The following is a 17,500-nucleotide window of genomic DNA, read 5'->3' as shown; positions in this document are numbered from 1 at the left end:
GCTCATGCAGATCCAGCGCAAGCAGCAATATCCTGACAGTTTAAACGGCCTGGACTTGTGAATCAGAGGAACTTTTGATCCTGATCCTGAAGTTTTGATTCTGGATGATAGAATACGCGCTTCAGAGGAAGATATTAGATGAACGCTTGACGGGAAGAAAACGATGGATTTTCGTGAGGTTTGTGAATTACATCTGTTTAAACGAGATATCTGCATATTTGCAAATGGTATATAATAGAAGTATTATTGATATTTGCCTTTTATCATTAGAAAAGAAAGTTAAAAGTTGCAGGGAACTGTTGAGGACTGTTAGAATACGTGCTTTAGTAAATAAATGAGCGCTACACAGGATGCTGGATTTACTCAAGTTTTGTGAGGTTGGTTTATTACATCTGTTTAAACGAGATATTTGGATATTAGCAGACGGTATATGATATTAGTTTTATTGATATTTGCCTTTTTATCATCAGACAAGACAGTTTAAAGTTACAGGGAACTGTTGAGGAGAGAGAGGGAGAATGAAACAGGAGAGCACTTTAACATTATGAGCTCAAACACGTCTGTCACGACTGTTTAAATGAGACTGTGTTGCACAACGGTCTGTTATTGTAGTAACACGATGGCACGTAACAACAATACGAACCGTGACTGGTCGTTTACATGTCTCTGTCGCTTAACATGCAAGCAGGTGATTTTCGGTGCCCTCAAGAAACAAATCGGCCAAACGGGAAAATTTATCGGCTGCTGCCGATAATGAAAAAAGTCAGAATATTGTCCGATTTTTCACCCTCGGCAATATATCGGTCGACCACTAACTAAAACCAAACTAATCCTTATTTATCTACTTTTGTATTTACTTTTATTACATATTACCGTAGTAATAGTTTGAAAAAGCATTTTAAAATGCAGAGCATTTACACTTTTTGAATTTAACCTCCTGAGACACCCACATGACTGCTGTGTGCATTTTCCATTTTCCTTTTTGATTTGTAACTAGTAGCACCTAATACACATGCAAAAAAATTTCCTAGAGAAAATAGTTTTCTAAAAATTGATGTCCTCATATATGAACAGTGAGACTAAGTTGTGAAATTTTAAGTAATACCAAGCTTTAGAAAATCAGATTTTGTTCATCAAATATTTTATTCTGTGTCCAGAAGTGTTGATTATTCATGTTATTTTCTATAAAGCTGATTAATTCATTCAGATTAAAAGTAATGTCCAGCATCATCCAATCACTGTCAATCATGTTAAAATAAAATGATACATTATAAATTCTGAATCTATGTACTGATTATCATTGTCACATGTCTGTCAAACATGTTGAGTGATCCAAACATCATCTGCAGCCTGAAACTGAACTTTTGATCAGATTTTAGGAGTGAATGCACTTAACTGCATAGAGAGCTATAGGATGCTCCCTTGCTCCCTATTTAGTGAATGATTTAACCTCCAGTGTGCTGTCTGTCTGCACTGGTCTCAGAACAGTTTGAAATGCACCTTATTTACTCCATATAAAGTCTCTGAAAGCAACATTTTTCAGCTTTTGAATGAATACATTTATTATCAATGTGATAATGCACAGTAAATATTTAGGAATGCATTTATTATCAATGTGATAATGCACAGTAAATATTTAGGAATGCATTTATTATCAATGTGATAATGCACAGTAAATATATAGGAATGCATTTACTAATGTTGATGAATAGAACCGTACTGTACAGTGATAACAAAATAAAACAATAACAAAATGTATATTAATATGAAGCAAAATGACCCACAGATGTGTTAATGTTGAAAAATTTTCAAAATAACTAAAATGTTTTTTCAACTTTTGGGAATGTGGTCCTAATTTCCACATATGTGGACATGATGTTTATCAGCGCGCTGACGCAAGAAAAATGAATGGATTTTTTAAAGCGCAAATCAAATGAAACTAGAGACTCTACTCTTTACAACCAAACAGCTTTCAATCAAAAAATGTAAAGAGGTTTCTTACCAGAGTCACTTTTGTTGGCCAGAAGTTTAACCTTTAAATTTCAGCGTAGAGTCTTGTGAACAATATGCAGTCGGTTTTAACTCAATTAATTTATGTGTTGCATATAGTGAAGCTAAAATACAACATGCACACATGTGGATGTGGGGTCGCATGATAATAAAGCTGTGTTTTTTCCCCCAGGTGTGTTTGGTGTTGATACAGATAAAGTGAAGTCAGTGTCAGTGATGGAGGGAGATTCTGTCACTTTACACACTGATGTTACTGAAATACTGAGAGATGATGATGTTATAGAGTGGATGTTTGGAGCTCAGAATCCAGATACTGTTATAGCAGAAATCAACAGACCAGCAAATATAATCTCAATAATGGACGAACAGTTCAGATTCAGACTGCAGCTGAACAATCAGACTGGAGATCTCACCATCACAAACATCAGAACCACAGACACTGGACTTTATAAAGTAGAGATCATCATAAACACAACACCAGTCAAGATATTCAATGTTACTGTTTATGGTGAGTACAGAAATAACATCAGTGTCCTCTTCATATTTCATTCTCACATCATCATACTATTATAAATATCAAAAACAATATAAATCATGCAATTGACTCTGAATTATCTTTCCAGCTCTTCTGCCCATTCCTGTGATCACCAGTAACTCTTCTCAATGTTCTTCAAGCTCTAAATGTGTGTTGGTGTGTTCAGTGGTGAATGTGACACAGGTGACTCTCTCCTGGTACAAAGGAAACAGTTTATTCTCCTCCATCAGTGTGTCTGATCTCAACAGCAGTCTCTCTCTACCTCTGGAGGTGGAATATCAGGAGAACAACATCTACAGCTGTGTGATCAACAATCCCATCAGAAACCAGACTCAACATCTCAACATTACTGAAGTCTGTCAGCCGTGTTCTTCAGGTACATCAGCAGTAATGGACCATGACTGGATGGGTCAAGTTTCTGATCACCCTGATGTCACTGATGTGTAAACATGAAGTTTCATATGTTGATATATTAATCTGTTTGTTATCATTAGAAAGTGAGTTTTAAATTCTGAAATTAACAGTGTGTTTTCATAGTCCATAAAACTCTTGTATCTCTAAAAGCTGGTAAATCTCTTTCTTTATTCCAGAACTCTCTGTATCTCTGATAGTGCTGATTTCAACTGCTGCTGAAACTCTATTGATTGTGGCGGCAGTTTTGATGTTCTGCATCTGCAGGAAATGTAGAAAAACACATAAAGAGGGCAAGTGTTGCCTCTTATACACTGCAGCTTTTACATTTAAGAGCTTGTATCTGATCTGACCCTTAAAAATTACTTTTTTGGTGTAACCTAATGTAGTCGGGTAGATTTATTTTATTCGAATAAAACCAGTTTATTTAGATGTTAGCACATTAAGCACATTTTTCGGTTACCTGAAATGTAATTTATTTTATTTTTATTTTCTGTTTTTTAAAAGTGAACATTATTTCTTTATTATCTGTGAAAACATTAAAGGTATAGTTCACTCCAAAATTCAGTCATCATTTAGGCCTACCCTCATGTTGTTCAAAACACATACAACTTTATATATTACGACAAAATTGTCATTTTTGGGTGGACTTTAATCCCTTTAATGTTTTTAAGAAGAAACAGAATATAACACATTTTTTACATTTCTCATTATTGTTAAAACAGTTCAGACTTGTGGAGAAGAGATAACTTACGCAGATCCAACGTTCTATAAAAGAAAAGCACAGAAAGCGGTAAGAGAAACATCTTTTCTCTCTGTATCCAGAAGTGAGCCAGATTTAGATTTGTGTTTGTGTGTATGAGTGCAGGTGTGTGTTTCAAGACTTCACATGTACGTACATTTTGTCCTTAGAAATGGTAAAGGCAAACAAATTTAGCTTAATATAAAATGGAGATATTAAAACTGAGTTTTGTGGTGGAGGGATGCCAGAAGAATAGTCACAGCAGTAAGTTAAGCAGCTGATTATACAGGATATCCTTGCTTTATGTACTTTCTAGATTCTGCAACAGTAAAGTGCAAGAAGCCAAATTAGAAATGTGAGCAGATGTTAGAATGCCATTATCTCTCCCTACCACAATTTCTTCTTCTTCTGTACATCTTCAAGATCTGCACACTGCAGTCCACAGGCCAGGCATGGGTGACTCCATTTGGTTTCTTTTCAACCCAATAATAAGCAATATAAAGGCTAATATCGTCAATACCAACACCAACGGAGTACATCAGTGCCCACCCAGTTTTTCACCAGTCTTGGTTTCAAAAGTATTCTTCCTATTCATTTTTCCCATAGGGATTTCATTAAATCCTTCATAAAAGAGTTCACGAACCAAAACCAACCAGCCCTGAGGTGAATTACAATATTAAAAACTACGATTTTAAGCAAAAAAGTATTTAAAATCAGACAAAAAGACAAAGATACAAGACTGTGTACTTAACATCTTTTGTGAGGGAATGAACTACAACCCCATGAAGCATTGCGATGATGTAATAGAAATAAAAAACGATGGAAACAAATAAAAACGATTGATTTAAAGTTGTTGATTATAAGTTTAGACACAATATAGTTTGATATTATTGCAAAATACTCAGATATTTGCAAATATAAAGTAGTTTAAGAGTGTAGGGAGACCAAACTCTGCTATTAAGCAAGATTTAAAAACTTCAGAGCTTATGCATAGGTGAATTACGGACCGGGCCAATGGGGCCAGTGCCCAGGGGCCCTTGACTACCAGGGGCCCGGGGGAGCCCTGGGCTGCAAGGTCTTGTGGCCAATCAACTTTGAAAAAAAATATTTATATATGCTTAAATATGCAGCCTGGTCTCGTTAAATTTACATTAACATGACAAAATTTTTACAGTTAAAAATGTACATGCTGTATAACACGTTTGGCTGCAGATTTTCAATGAAATGTCCAGCTGGAGGCGCCAAAAACAAGTAAAATGATGTCCTATTCAAACAAGGTTTTAAGTTGAATTTTAGATAAATGTTTTAGATAAATGATAAATGTCATTATCGACCATTTTAGTCATGATTTGAGTGAAAGTGAATAAAACACACAGCTGTTGTAGCACCTGTTCATTTCACCTGGAAACTGCAGGGAATTTTACCTGGAAACACGTTTAACAAGTTTTGCAAAAATGGATATAGAGTCACGTTTTCACTATGAGACCAGGTTGCAAATGTGTGGGCCCCACAGCTTATTCAAAGCCCCCTCAACAGGTCCCTGTGACTATGAGGGCCCCCCCAGCCCTCTTATAGGACCCTTTTGCCTTCCTGTTCCTAAATACATTTTTGAGCAACTCTTTAACCTTATAACGCCGTGCATATCATATTTGATACATGACTTTCTAAAGCCTCTACATCATCATCACGACGTGTATGATATGTGTACTGTCTCCTGTCGAAAGTTTACATGCATTCAAGCAACATGTGCTTCAAATTTCATTATTTTGTTTAAACAGGTTTCAGAAATATAATTTTCTAACTGTTATTTCATATGTTAGGCTTTATATGGTTAAGCTATTGTATAAAAGGGCTGCCGAACAAAAACATTTATTATAATATTAATTGCTATAACTGCATGTTTGCCCTATATTACAAAAAATAACTTGGCTTAGGTGTTTGGGAAAAAGAAGATATTTATATTTAATTTTGTGTTGTTCAAAAGTACGGATTAAACTAGATACGGAAAGTTTGTTGAGACAAACTATAATGTTGGTCTGAAAAAACACTGTCTGAAAGTTTAATTAGTTTTACATGCTTTAAGTTAGACATTTTTACAGGTTATATAGTAAAAGAGAAGGAAAGAAAGAAAGAAAGAAAGAAAAGAGCATCTTAAAGCCTTCACAGGGCTTTTTTGATGGGAGAATAATAATGGTAGCCAAGCTGTAGGATGTTTCCAAACAGAATTTCCAATAAAATGACCAAATGACCACTATTTCTGAACCCCACACCTTTCAGCCCTTTAAAGCTCTCACAATGGAGGGTAAAGTCTTTGAAGGAAATAGGGTTTAGGGATGATCACTTCTAAATGGAACGCACCCCATCATTCAGATGAGAAAAGATAGAGCGGCACGAGCCAGAACTGCCTGAACTCTTTTCAAGTTTCACCAAACCCAGGCGTAGATGCTGTAGGAGTCTATTTGTTCAATTCATCTATGTTTAAAGTTTGATGACGTTAAAATACATGCTTACATGTTACATGCTTGTTTTTTTTTTTATTTATATCATAATTTGTAGTATTTACATTGAGTTCACATTATGTATAACAAACTTTAAAATGGTACTGTCTCTTTAAGAACAGTGAGCGGTTTCTTTACTACGGAAGCTCTGAACCGCATGGTGGAAAAAAAATAAAATAAAAATAGTGTCTCAGTTCCTTCCTGAGCCTAAGTCTTAAATTTTTCCTCTCTTCAAAAAAATGTTTCTTTCTCTTCAAAATAATAAAAAAAAAATAAATAAAAAATTTCTCTCTTCAAAAAATGCATGCGGTACCAACCTTGGCCACCAGGTGCCACTATCTGTTGCTATATAGCTGAATAATACATTTATTATTTATTTAAGGGTATTATTTATAAAAGAAAATTGGCCCCGGGGCCCTTGGTAGTCATAATCCACCCCTGAGCTTATGACATTCATTCATTTTCTGTATTAGCAATACAATCACTAGGAACACAAGGACCAGTATTTTAATGTGAGGATTGATTGTCTCAAATCGAGGGTCTCAATACAATGATACACCCATCCCTACAGAAAGCTCATTAACTTTATTCATGATAAGGTGAAAGTGCACAACAATGTCCTGTTTTTAAGTGCCTTTCTATGTTAGGTCATACACTGATATAGCAGTTGCTCAGCTTCTGTAAATTGTAAGCTGTATCATGCTACTCACCATACAAACCACACAAATGTTTGGGGCCCCTGGTGGTTTAGGAGGCCCCCTGTTGGTTGAATGATTCAATGCATTCTGCATATCAATTCAACGCATAGCTTTGTACATACCTAGCAATATTTCCTGTCAACACTAATGCAATGCAGATTCAGGACAGAAACTTGCAGATGACATGGTATTGGTCACGTTAATGCAGAGAGATGATTTAAAGGAAGATTCAAATAGAAATCATATTAGTCATATATTGCAATAATGTCAAGCAGGTTCTCTGTTGTTAAATGCTAAAAGACAAAATAACTCACTATATACTGTACAGTAAAGTTCTTTCAACAGCAAACTTCACTGACCACAGCTTACATTACTTCAGTCTCTTAAAATGGAATACATAATAAATTACTGCCAAATAAAGCCTTTACCAGCCATAGAGTTAAGGACACTACATCTACAGTACGTGCACCCCTGCAGTGAATTCAAAGACATTTAATCAGCAATCCTTTCATTTTAAACATTACCCAACAACATCTACTCAGTTTATACAAATACAACATGCATTACACGCAGATCACCAATATTGACATTATAATCATGATTTATAGCCAAAGGGTGAGACTGCTTTCTCCCAAGGTTATTTTATGTATCTTCTTTTAAATAGAAAAAAGGAGTTTTTCTTTTCTTGCCACTTTTGCCTTTGGATTGCTCTTGCCTTTTTGTGTGTGAAATATAACAAAGAGTGTGTGAAGTACTGCTGGCTGACACTATATTCTCTCAATAAATTTGCAGTCTCTGTTATTAATCTGAGAATGCATATCATTATCATATTTCTTATTGTGTCTTCTGTGACTTGTGTTTTCTTACAGAAAGTTCAAGAAGCGGATGAGGTGGTGTATGCAGGCTTAATGAGATGATAATCAAACGCTCTTGATTCGGTTTCCTCAAAAATGAGGTTCTGATCACAGTATGTCTGTTTTTCCTCTGTATTTTCAGATATGCTTTTATTTGTGTTCTGTGACATTAAGAAATTGTCCATACAATTTAATTGAATTACATTTTTAAACTGAATTTCACTTTTTTGAACCATGTTAAAACATGTTTTATATTGAAAAAGGCCAAACATCATCACAGAGAGTTCATCATGCAGTATTAAGTGGATTTTAATCAGGAGTTTATGATCAACTGCAGGAGTCAATACTGTAATTAACAATCTTTATTGTTCTTTAAATAAAAAACAAAACAAAAACAATAGCTAATGCAGTTAATAAACATACAAAAGATAGCAGAGTAGGCCATTGTTTATTAAATAGAGAGATTGTTCATTAAAACGTGCTATGAGGAAGGTAAATTGTCACAATGAAACCTGCCATTAAAAAGACTTTTCAGAAAGATTTCAACAATAAAACAATTATGAAACTAAGCAATTCATGAAATTTCAAAAAAAAATGTAACAATAAAAGTCTTTTTTTTCCTTTAATTCAGTGAATGTCATTTAGAGGTATTTTTAAAAGATGATTTAGTCCTCTATTTGTTAGTAAGCACGTTTAATACAATCTTTTAGGTCAGGGCTCAAGATTTCATTTTCTGCATCTTCAAACTTGTTGCTGAATTTCGTTCTTATGTCATCTTTACCTGTCAGAATGTCAGTTTCAGCATGCAACACTTATAAAACCTGGAGAAAAAGATATGACTTGTAATAATGTCTTATTTCTTAATCATTAGCAGTAACCACAACATCAGTGAAACTGTGTTTTTGTTTCTAATATAAGCTAAAGCCAACACTTGCCATTTTGATCCTCTACTTTCCATTTCCTGAAGCAGATCACTGCTGCCGTTACAGAAATTAGTACTGCATTTATACACACCAGAACGAGTAGGATGAAAGAAACTAAAAAGATAAAGAGAAACAAAAATTAACCCCTATAAAGTGATAACACTTTTTGCATCGCTAATCGATCAATCAGTTCAAACAACCTTTAAAGCTGCTGACAACCAAGTACGTCATTCATTGGTTAATTTTCTGGATTACTGTAAACACCGTGTCTCTGTGGCACTATAAAACATTCCTCCGTTTGTTCTGAGTGACCTATCCCACCTGACACAACAACACTGACTCGACCAATGGCGTGAGCTGGGGGTGGGACTATATATTTGTTTTCAGAAAGCTGTTTTGAAAACGTATTTATTTTTGCAATTCCACACTAGCTAGAGGTGCAGAAATGACACAATTCAGCTGTAAATAAACATTAAAGACGATAGATGCATTTCTTGAATGTTTTGATTACAACTAAGAGAAACAATTGTTCATGCGGTCACAAATACACTGCGTGCACAGTTATTAGGCAAGCTGTATTCCTCAGGATTCATTTTATTGTTGAGCAAACACAATGCTCTCAGTCAATCCAAAATGTTATTGAACCTCAAACCTGAATGTTTAACAAAGAAAATGTGAGTTTTGTCTTTCTCAGGGGAACATATAAGTGTGCACAATTATTAGGCAACTAAATTACAAAAAGAATTTCTCCCAACTCAAGTGTTTATTCTGAATTTTTGGAGTAGGTGCAACAAATAAATAGCACAAAATGACAATTAAATAACATTTTTGGCCTTTCAAAAATATTCAGTGACCAATACAGTCACCCTTCTTTTCAGTAACTGCCATGAGTCTTCCATCCATGGAGTCTGTCAGTTTCTTCATCTGTTCACCATCAACTTTTGCTGAAGCAGCAACCACAGCCTCCCAAATGCTGTTCAAAGAGGAGTATTGTCTTCCCTCATGTTTGAGAAGGGCCCACAAGATCTCAATAGGATTTAAGTCAGGTGAAGAAGGGGGCCAAGTCATTATTTGGGCATCTTTGAGGCCCTTGCTGGCTAACCAGTCAGTGGAGTACTTGGATGCATGTGATGAAGCATTGTCCTGCATAAAGATCATGGCCTTCTTGAATGCTGAGGACTTCTTCCAGTACCACTAATTGAAGAAAGTACTTTCCAGAAACTGGCAGTAGGTTTGAGAGTTGAGTTTCAGTCCATCTTCAACTCGAAATGATCCAACTACCTCATCCTTAATGATAGCAGCCCATATCAGTACCCCTCCTCCACCTTGCTGGCACCTGACTCGAAGTGGTGCCCTGTGTCCATTAGTGATCCAGCCACGGGCCCATCCATCTGATCCATCAAGAGTCACTCTCATTTCATCAGTCCATAAAACCTTTGAAAAATCTGTCTTCAGGTATTTCTTGCCCAATCTTGATGCTTCAACTCGTGAATATATTCAGTGGTGGTCGTGTTTCAGCCTTCTTGACCTTGGCCATGTCTCTGAGCACTTGGCACCTTGTACTTCTGGACACTCCAGGTAGGTTGCAGTTCTGGAATATGGTAGCATTGGAGGATAATGGGTTCCTGGTAGCTTCACGTTAAATTCTTCTCAAGACTTTTGCAGTTCATTTGCTCCTTTTCTTCTCCATGCGTTTTTTTGCGCCCCGGTTGACTATTCGCAACAAAACGTTTGATTGTCCGATGGTCACGCCTCAATAGTTGAGCTATTTCAAGAGTGTTGCATCCGTCTGAAAGGCATTTTACAATTTTTGACTTTTCAGTGTCAATTAAATCTATTTTTTTGGCCCATTTTACCTGAGATAATGAAGCTGCTTAATAATTATGCACACCATGATATAAGTCACTTTTGCCACACCCTCCCTCATTACGCAAATACAGTACATACCACCTGGAAATGATTGAATCCAATAAGCATTCATGTTTATCTGGTTTGGAGTTGGAAAATGTGCATGGAAATAATGATAAGATCAGAATACTCACTAGCCTAATAATTGGGCACGCAGTGTATAACAAAAAATTCTGTCAACTATGTGATAGTGTTTGTGTTACAGTATATAAGATCTATTAAAAATATTTAAATCATTTGATCTATGACATCCAGATCATCTCATTAAATAAACACTGACGCACCTGAACGTGACCGACTGGGAGTAGTCTCATCAATCTCTGAATTCATCTCTGAAGACAGGAAGACTGTGCTTGATGGTCTTTCTAATAAACAATCACTGGTTTTAAACATTTCTGCAGTATTTCTATTTTTGATTGCAGAAAAACAGAAACAGTAGCAGAGTTTCATCTTGCAGTGTCTCATTTTCTAAAGGCAGTTTATCCATAGTTTGCTGACTCATATAAAACTGATACTGTATATGTTGGGGGCATTACAGAAACAGAACTTCAGTTTTATGCTACATATAGTTAAGCATGCTCTTTCCTTCTCAAACTAATGGCTCGACAACTTCACAATTGACAAATTAGTCCAACAAATGCACAACCAAAGCAGCAAAGCTTTTCAAAGTGAGTTAATTACAGGAAGAAACTAATCTGAATATCAGTGTTTCAAGCAGTCAGTAATAAAAACATAAGTGAGTTGGTATGTTTAATTTGATTTATAATAAGCAGGAAAAAGTATATTAAAATACTTACCATTAACAGTTACATGGAATATTTTGTATGAGACCTTATTACTGCTCATCCTGAGCTTATAAAGTCCAGAGTGTTCAGTTCTGATGTCTTTGATGGTGAGAGATCCAGTTTTACTGTCCATCTCCAGTCTGTCTTGAAATCTCCCATCAAGAACATCATATACTCGCTTGCTCTTTGCCTTTCCGTTGATTTGAGCAACAAGAGTGGCTTCAGGTCCAAAATACCACACAATCAGATCATGTTTCTGTTTTTTAACATTTGTGTGTAGAGTGACTGAATCTCCCTCAGTCACTGACTTGATTTTGACCGAGTCAACTCCAAACACACCTGATGAACAAGCAGAATGTTTCCAGGTTTTTAAACACATGATTAGCACTCACATGTTAGTTTTTCTTAAGATAAACGTTAGAAATTATTCACAGTAGCGTCATACTTTTTGATGGGAATGTAAATGAGGCTTTGAGGGATAGAAGAACAGTTTTTCTTCAACGGCATCCAGCGTATAAAGCTGTACAACGCTCCTAGATCATATCTTAAATTATTTCTGTGCCTCACAGCCTTGTTTTCATTCATGTCAAAATGTAATTATTGCACTTCACTGAATAAGGTCCATTTTCTGTAAATAATTCTGTAAAGTTGCAAAGCTTTACAATAGTTTTACCCTCTCGAATCTTCAGTACTCTTATTGATATTTATGTCACTTTAATTTCAAAAGGGAAGGTATATTTTATCTCTAATGAAATAAATGATATATTTGAGAAATATGTTTAAAATCATGTATTTCTACAATGGCTTCAGTAATATATCTATTGCATTTGCATGATGCTGCATCCCTACAGGAAAGAACTGTAGACATTTAAACAAGTGTTAAAAATGAGTTTCTCAATTTGCATTTACATAATTTACAGATGCACACAGTTATGTGTACACTTATCTGTGTAGAAGCAGAATGGCACAAAAACAAGTTCTCAGTTACCGATGTCATTTTAAAAATATTCTATTCAGTTTGTCATGATTAATTTATTCTGCGAGTGAAAGTGATCAATTACAGGCAATTACTGAGATAAAATGAGTAATATTCAGCTGATCACATGATCGCAATGGTGCTCGTGCTCCATGTGTAGAATTAAGCAGCTTTTGCTCTCTTTTATGAGCGTAGAGCATTTTAAACGTTTTTCAAAAATACTTTCTACTATTACTTTCTTCTGTTAATAAGTTTAGCAATTTTGCAATTAATAAACCAACAACAAAAAACCCACATAGTGCCCCTTTAAGGGGACAGTTCACCCAAAAATGAGTTTTCTTTCATTATTTATGCACCCAGTGTCTTTCTAAACCTCTATGACTTTCTTTCTTCCACGGGTAGCAAGGATGAAGGATGGAAAGAGTGCTCTTGTTTTCCATTCAATGAAAGTGAGTGGCGACTGAGGCTGTCAGACGTCAGTTTTATCACTTTGTCTATTCAGTGGAACACAAGAGTAGATGTTAGGCAGAATGTTAGGGACTGACAGCCTCAGTCGCCATTCATGTTCACTGTACGTAAAACAAGAACACTACATCCTTCAAAATGTCTTGTGTTCCATAATAGAAAGGCATACTGGTTTGGAACGACATGAGGGTGAGTAAATGATGACAGAATTTTCATTTTTGAGTGAACTATTCCTTTGAGGTATTTAAGACATTTAACAAAACAAAAGTGTTTTAGCATCACATATCAGATGACACTGTTGTGCAATCTGCACCGCTAGAAAAGAGGTTCTCCACATATAAACAAGCACTTAATACAGATACAATCAACACAATTAATACTTTTGTTTTCAAAGTAACATTTTAACAATAAATATGCTTTTACACTCTTAAAACTGAAGCTAAAGTGTACATAAATGTATACAAATAAACAAAATCCATAACAATACTCACATGCACATGCATTAATTTATAAATACTCCTACATATTCACTCACGAGTACATACTCGTATTTCTAGGTTATGTACTTAGCTTTTGATCCAGTCATTTACTCGCTTATTATCAACTATATTAAAAATGCAAGTAATTTAATATAACATTATATCCAATATTGTAAATATCATAACTGTTATATAATACATGTGTCACAGTGGTCAGTTTGAGTAGGTGAGTCGTAGTGCATCCTAACATGCTAAAACAAGGAATCAGCTTGATGTAGGATGGTGCTTGACCACTGACTACATGTACACGAGAAGTGTTTTGAATTGAGTGATAGAAAGCCAGTGAAGGGATCATAGCAGAGGTGTAATGGAGAACTTAATTCGGGCTGCAGCATCCTGGAGGAGCTGCTGAGGTTCGGTTACATACGCTTGAAGGCCGGCCAGGTGTGCGTTGTAGTTGTCAAAAAGAAAACAGACTGGAAGATCAGTGACTCCTTTGATTCACAATGATTCAGACATTTCAACTTTAGCTGTTTAAGACTGAAAATTGCACAGTACGCAAATGACAGACTTATGAGTTAAACGAATGCAAGTTTCATGATGTGCCCACTGAACGGTGCTGTACGTTTGGATCCGGTATTAAATTACACTCATGAATGTGTAGCTACACCGTACTCGCATATCAATGTGCATAATCCAGTTCCAGCAAGTTCACAGTGTTGAAAGTAGCCAATGCCTGTTGTTGAAATAGAAACACTCCTGTTGCATTTTGGGAAACTGACATCAAGGTCATAGATTTGGCTTGAACATTGGCGATTGGTGATTACTGGCGATTATTCATTCTAAATGATATTTTATATTAAACAGTCATAAGGATATTTAAAATAATGTAGAATTCACTAAATACACTTAAATAATACAAAACATGCATTGATAAAGCACACCCATATGTACAAAGCTAATAACAACCATACAGGAAATCTCTTCACACTGGCATCAACAGATTCGATGAGGAGGAAGGATTTGCCTAAAAAAACGTCTGGGTTTCATGTTTACTGTCACTCAGTTGATCATGTGGGTCTGTAATTATGTGTTATTATAGGGTGTTAGCTCAGCAGAAAATAAAGGGGTTGACAGTCCTGTTTAGAGTGTTTAAAACACCTTTTAATAAAATGAGTTGTAAAAGAAGAGAGACATTTTCTTTTTAACTAGGTGACTTCTTTAAATATTCAGAACTCAAAACTACATTGTAAGAGGAAGTTCGTTAAACCCGTGCTGTGTGAACGTAGACTATAAAATTATAAAACTTATTTCTCAAATATTATTAAAGAAAATTAAAGATTGCTGCTGTTTTTTTAATTTGATAAAAATATAGTATTAAAAATAATGTATAAAAATGATAAACATATTGAAAAATAAAGTATGAAGTTGTATAAAAATAATAATGTATAAAATAGTTAAAAAAATGTAATAACTTACCAGTCACAATGAAGAGGGGTAGAGAGATTAAACTCCAGCAGTACGTCATGTTCTTCTTAAAGACCCTACAGACTTTTGATGTGATAAATGTTCTGTCCTGAAGAGCTACATCTGATGTGCTGTAGAAAAGATGATCTGGTGCGAGTGTGAGCAACTCATTTTATCAGCTAAAGAAAAACAACTCCCCCACAGGATTGTGCAGAATTGAAAATGAAAGTATATGTACACGTCTGCCCCAGTCATTGTGAAACACAGGCATAACATGCATATTTTTTCTGACTTTACATAAGTGAAATAAGTTTGGTTCAAAGCGAATTTGCTTAAATTTTAAGCTTTGTATCAAAACTGTTTTAGTAGCTCTTTAAAGATTTGTAACCATTTTGTATGTATTCAGTATAATGGATTAAATATTCATCAATATTCAAGTGTTACAAAGAAACATAGCATGTTTAGTTTCTCTAGATGACTGATATAACTCTGCAGCTTAGTCATTCTGTTTTGCAAGACAAATGTGCAGTTGGCATGCTATAGTCAAAGTCAGATTTAATGTCATTTCTCTCCTATGTGGATAGGGAGGGGAATGGAAATACAGTGTCATTTCACATAACCAACCAGCCCAAGCCAAGAGAGAAGTGAAGATGCTTTGAGATAAATTATACGGTACATTTTAAATGATATTAATAAATAATCTGAAACATTCTTCCAAAGGTAAAGTAGGTATTACATTAGATTACATTTTTTTTTTTTTTTTAGATTAGATTCAACTTTATTGTCATTGTGCAGAGTACAAGTACAGAGCAAATTAAATGCAGTTAGCATCTAACCAGATGTACAAGTAGAAATATATATTATATGTATACTGTATATATACAGTTGTGCTCAAACGTTTGCATACCCTGGCAGAAACTGTGAAATTTTGGCATTGATTTTGAAAATATGACTGATCATGCAATACAACTGTCTTTTATTTAAGGATAGTGATCATATGAAGCCATTTATTATCACATAGTAGTTTGGCTCCTTTTTAAATCATAATGATAACAGAAATCACCCAAATGGCCCTGATCAAAAGTTTACATACCCTTGAATGTTTGGCCTTGTTACAGACACACAAGGTGACACACACAGGTTTAAATGGCAATTAAAGGTTAATTTCCCACACCTGTGGCTTTTTAAATTGCAATTAGTGTCTGTGTATAAATAGTCAATGAGTTTGTTAGCTCTCACGTGGATGCACTGAGCAGGCTAGATACTGAGTCATGGGGAGCAGAAAAGAACTGTCAAAAGACCTGCGTAACAAGGTAATGGAACTTTATAAAGATGGAAAAGGATATAAAAAGATATCCAAAGCCTTGAAAATGCCAGACAGTACTGTTCAATCACTTATTAAGAAGTGGAAAATTCAGGGATTTCTTGATACCAAGCCAAGGTCAGGTAGACCAAGAAAGATTTCAGCCACAACTGCCAGAAGAATTGTTCGGGATACAAAGAAAAACCCACAGGTAACCTCAGGAGAAATACAGGCTGCTCTGGAAAAAGATGGTGTGGTTGTTTCAAGGAGCACAATACGACGATACTTGAACAAAAATGAGCTGCATGGTCGAGTTGCCAGAAAGAAGCCTTTACTGCACCAATGCCACAAAAAAGCCAGGTTACAATATGCCCGACAACACCTTGACACGCCTCACAGCTTCTGGCACACTGTAATTTGGAGTGACGAGACCAAAATAGAGCTTTATGGTCACAACCATAAGCGCTATGTTTGGAGAGGGGTCAACAAGTATTGTGCTCCTTGAAACAACCACACCATAATAATGATAATGTCCCGGTTTCAGCTGTTAGGCTCACTGATTTTTTTTTTTTTCATTTAAATTAAATATCCTCAATGTCCTTATTGGAATCATGTCTGGTATCGATTGCAGGGAAGGGAATATATTTTATTGCATTGCAGGATGATTTGAAGTTACTTTCATTCTAGTTTTGCAGCAATCCGCTCAGAATCTATCTGGTTACCATGACAACGACTCATGCACTTGGCGCTCTCTGCTGCTGTCTGTCATCATCCAACACAAATTAGAAATGCACAAATAAAAATGCACATTCAACAAGCTGAAAGAAGCTGATCTATTTCTTTGCACAACATGTGAAAATAGAATTGAAATGTTTTGCTGTCACTGTAAATGTTCTCATGGTAACAGCGTTAAATAAGAGATTGCACTTCATTCATACAGCTGTATATTTGTTTTATAGTACAAGCACTTAAATGTAGAAATGTATTTTATCTTTTAAGTTCCAATGTTGCAAATGTTGTGTAAAAATGTGTAGCTGACAAGAAATTAAGCATTGACAAGTCATATCATTATTGCACATGCAATACGAATATGCATAGAATAGGCTTTATGGAGTTTGTACATTTTACAAATATATAAAATGTGGTTAAAATCATATAAAACAATATATAATAAAATAAAATAACATTTCACACACTAAAAGATGTTATATTGAATTTAGCTACATATTTTAATACAATGTTTATATATACCTGTATATTGTTTATAATAAATATATACAGTGTTATTATAGTTTTAGATGTTTAATTTAATTTTATATTCAATTTGTCATTCCAAATTAGTTTTAGTTTTCACAGTTTGTCTGTTAGTTTTAGTATAGTTTTTGTTTTCTCAGTTTCAGTTTAGTTTTTATTTTTAGTATTTTTATGGCTGCCAAAGCAGAAGCA

General features: G+C 35.1%; 1 protein-coding gene across 1 annotated transcript in view; it reads left to right on the top strand.

The window, feature by feature from the left end:
- The window catches only part of LOC127439154 (hepatocyte cell adhesion molecule-like), an 8,526-nt gene extending 569 nt beyond the window's left edge, over positions 1–7,957 (top strand). Inside the window, exons 2-6 of the mRNA XM_051695269.1 lie at positions 2,183–2,518; positions 2,634–2,921; positions 3,136–3,249; positions 3,682–3,749; positions 7,764–7,957. Of these exons, the coding sequence (XP_051551229.1) occupies positions 2,183–2,518; positions 2,634–2,921; positions 3,136–3,249; positions 3,682–3,749; positions 7,764–7,811 (854 nt within the window). The 3' untranslated portion in view covers positions 7,812–7,957. The remainder of the gene's footprint in view (positions 1–2,182; positions 2,519–2,633; positions 2,922–3,135; positions 3,250–3,681; positions 3,750–7,763) is intronic.
- Positions 7,958–17,500: the final 9,543 nt, after the last annotated feature.

Source organism: Myxocyprinus asiaticus, chromosome 50, assembly GCF_019703515.2.
Source record: "Myxocyprinus asiaticus isolate MX2 ecotype Aquarium Trade chromosome 50, UBuf_Myxa_2, whole genome shotgun sequence".
NCBI lineage: Eukaryota > Metazoa > Chordata > Actinopteri > Cypriniformes > Catostomidae > Myxocyprinus > Myxocyprinus asiaticus.
Note: the sequence above shows the minus strand (reverse complement) of the source record. Positions and strands in the feature narration are given on the sequence as shown.